The sequence below is a fragment of the Carlito syrichta genome, unplaced genomic scaffold, assembly GCF_000164805.1.
Source record: "Carlito syrichta isolate Samal-C Ts95f unplaced genomic scaffold, Tarsius_syrichta-2.0.1 Scaffold307238, whole genome shotgun sequence".
Taxonomy (NCBI): domain Eukaryota; kingdom Metazoa; phylum Chordata; class Mammalia; order Primates; family Tarsiidae; genus Carlito; species Carlito syrichta.
In genome coordinates, this window is record NW_007251334.1 from 16,620 (window position 1) to 20,130 (window position 3,511).

General features: G+C 53.9%; 1 protein-coding gene across 1 annotated transcript in view; it reads left to right on the plus strand.

The window, feature by feature from the left end:
• Positions 1-3,120, plus strand: part of CDSN (corneodesmosin) — a 4,555-nt gene extending 1,435 nt beyond the window's left edge. Inside the window, exon 2 of the mRNA XM_008064222.1 lies at positions 1,643-3,120. Within this exon, the coding sequence (XP_008062413.1) occupies positions 1,643-3,120 (1,478 nt within the window). The remainder of the gene's footprint in view (positions 1-1,642) is intronic.
• Positions 3,121-3,511: the final 391 nt, after the last annotated feature.

The window sequence follows — 3,511 nt, forward strand, 5'->3', positions numbered from 1 at the left end:
GGCTCCGGTGATCCTTCCGCCTCAGCCTTCCGATTAGCCGGAATTACAGGCGTGCGCTACCACGCTCGGCTAATTTTTTTGATTTATTGTAGAGAGGTCTCGCCTGCCTAGGGGGATCTCGAACCCGTGGGCTCAGGCAATCCACTCACCTCAGCCTCCCAAAGGCGCGGGATTACAGGCTGAGCCACCGAGCCCGGCTTCTTTTTTGTTGTTTTTTCGTTTGTTTTTTTGAGTTGGAGTCTCACTCTGTCACCCAGACTGGGGTGCAGTGGCCGCTCCTGGCCACCGTAGCCTCGACCTGCTGGGCTCCGGTGATCCTTCAGCCTCAGCCTTCCAAGTAGCTGGAACTACAGGCGCGTGCTACCACGCCCGGCTCGTTTTGATTTGTTGTAGAGATGAGGTCTCGCCAAGTTGCCCAGGCGGGTCTCGAACCCACGGGGTCAGGAAATCCACTCACCTCAGCCTCCCAAAGCGCGGGATTACAGGCTGAGCCACCGAGCCCAACTTGAATTTGATGCTTTCTAAAGGCATCTTTCACGCCGGTGATCTCATTTAGTCTTCACAGTAATGCTGTGGGAAGGCAGGGAGATTCGGCCTCTCTGAATGTACACACTAATGCTCAGAGAGGTTCAATAACTTGCTAGTGTGTGGCTCTGTCCACACCACATGGGACCTGGAAGGTGGACAGAAGGAACTCAGGGAAAAGAGTTGTGGAAGAAAGATGGGGTAAGTTGGGCCTGGGGTTTCTAAGCAAAGTGTTGATACGGAAAGAAGTGGCCCCACAATATGGAGGGAAGTCAAGGCAGCAGAAGGCAGGTATGTGACTGGGTGGGGGCAGGTGCATGCGTGTGACAACTGGGTGGGGAGAAAGCAAAGTCTATCATGGCTGGGAGCCTTCAAGGCTCATGGGGTTTTATCCGGGTGTCCTGGGCTGGGCTGGCGAGAGCAGGGGTGGCTCAGGGTGTGGTGTCCTGCCACACTGGTACCAGCAGGTTCTGAAGCAACAGGTGGTGTCCCACATCCTGGCTGCCACCCAGCTTTGCTGGCATGGCTGGCACTGAAATAGGCCTTTATCACAGCCTGGACTCTCACGAGGAAGCTGGTGACCAAATCCTAGTCCTTGAGAACCCTTTCCTCTATTTCAGCCCCTCTGCCACCAGTTTCCTCTCTCCAGTGTCTCTTTTTATATCTTCTCTTCTCAGACCTCCACTGTTTTACCTTTTGTCTTCTCTTTCCTTTGGTCCTATGGTCTGGCCCAAGATTTTTCCCCTCAGGATTTAGGTCCCCCACTTCTCAGGGCCTCAGTTTCCCCAATCTCAGTCTCTTCAGGTCCTTTCTTTTGACCTGCTTGTTTTCCTCTTATCTTCCAAGTATTCCTTCTAGGCCTCCGACTTTAAAGTCTCATTTTCTGTTTTCCTGTTAGGTGATTGCCTATGACCCCCCAACAATCAACCTGCCCTTATTCTGCCATCTCAATATCCTTTCAAGATAACAGCCAGTTCTCCCTTGTTCCTCCACCCCAAACTCTCCCTAGGCTCCTCTCAGGGAAAAATTAGAGTGGCAGATGACTGAGATGGGGCTGAAAGGTGAGGGAGAAAGTCGAGCCTCTCTGGCCTTTACTAATCATTATTCTCCTTCCCAGGGACATTGGCTAAGAGCATCGGCACCTTCTCAGACTCCATTAAGGACTCCACACGTATCACTTCCCTGAATGACCCCTACCTCACCGGGAAGGGAGGTGCCAGTAGCTTCAGTAGCCACAGTGGCTCTAGCAGTTCCAGTAGCGCCACTTTCAGTTCTAGTGGTTCCAGTGGTGGCTCCAGTGGTGGCTCCAGCGGATCCAGTGTCATCCAGAGTGGTTCTTCAGGATCTTCGTTATTTAAGCCAGGAACAGAGTACTCCCAAATCAGTTACTCCTCAGGATCTGGCTCTGGTCTACAAAGTGCATCTGGCTCCTCCCACTCAGGAAGCAGCAGTGCCCAATTGGGAAGCCCTCAGTCAGGATTCATCAGCTACGAAGTAGGACGTGGCTCTGCTCTGCCAACTGATCCTGATTCTTCTCGTGCGAAAACAAGCTCCTCCCAGTCTAGTGGAAGCTATTCCTTTTCTCAGACCTCTGGGGTGTCCAGCAGCGGTGGCCAAAGTGTCAGCTCCAACCTGCATCCCTGTAGTTCAGACGTCCCCGACTCTCCCTGCAGTGGAGGGCCCATCGTCTCACACTCTGGTTCCTCCTACATCTCCAGCTCCCACTCTGTGTCAGGGGGTCAGAGGCCCGTGGTGGTGGTGGTGGAGCAGCATGGCTCTGGTGGCCCTGGAGTGGTTCAAGGTGCCCCTTGTAGCAATGGTGCCCTTCCAGGCAAGCCTTGTCCCCCCATCACCTCTGTGGACAAATCCTATGGTAGCTATGAGGTGGTGGGTGGCTCCTCTAATAGTTATCTGGTTCCAGGCATGACCTACAGTAATGGTAAAATCTACCCTGTGGGCTACTTCACCAAAGACAACCCTGTCAAAGGCTCTCCAGGGGTCCCCTCCTTTGCAGCTGGGGCCCCCATCTCTGAGGGCAAATACTTCTCCAGTAACCCCATCATCCCCAGCCACAGTTCTTCTAGTTCCAACTACCAGTCCTCAGTCAACGTGTTCCAGCCAGTGGGCACTGGTGGGGTCCAGCTCTGTGGAGTTGGCTCCACGGGCTCCAAGGGGCCCTGCTCTCCCTCTGGTTCTCGGATCTACAGCAGTTCCATTTCCATCAATTCTGGTTCATCCTACCATCCCTGCGGCGGGTCTTCCCAGGGGCCTTGCTCCCCACCAGGCACCAGCTCCTTCGGCGGCAGCTCCAGTTCCCAATCCAGTGACAAAATTGTCCTTCAGCCCTGTGGCAGCAAGTCCAGCTCTTCTGGTCACCCTTGCACTTCTGTCTCCTCCTCAGTCTCGAGTGGGGGTCCCAATGGCGCTCCCCAACCTGATCCCTCCGCTGGCGCTAAACCCTGTGGCTCCATCAGCTCTGGAAGGATCCCCTGCCGCTCTATCCGGGATATCCTGGCCCAGGTGAAACCTCTGGGACCCCAGCTAGCTGACCCTGAAGTTTTCCTACCCCAGGGAGGGTTACTTGATAGTCCCTAAGTCAGCTTTTGCATATGTGCAGCACCAGCACACACAAACACACACACCATATCCCACCTGGGAGAAGTCCAGAGACCCAGGCAGAGGGTCATCTCAGTTTCCCTCCTCCCTCCCAATACAGCCACTCTGCTTCCTCCACTATGCCAGTGTTGCAAACTCTCTCTTATCACTCCTTGTTTCATCACTCCAAATGGTCCACTCAGAATCCCTTGCATCCTTCTCTTCTACTGCTTAGATTCCCATTCCGCTGCAGTGCCCTCTCAGCCAGAAAGCCATCCCTTAAAATTGCCTTGGTTATTTCTTTGAGATGATCCACTGACTAACCCCAACCATTCGGGTTCTTGAAAGTTCCCAGAGCACCTCTGATGCCTGAACAACTATCCTTTCCTCT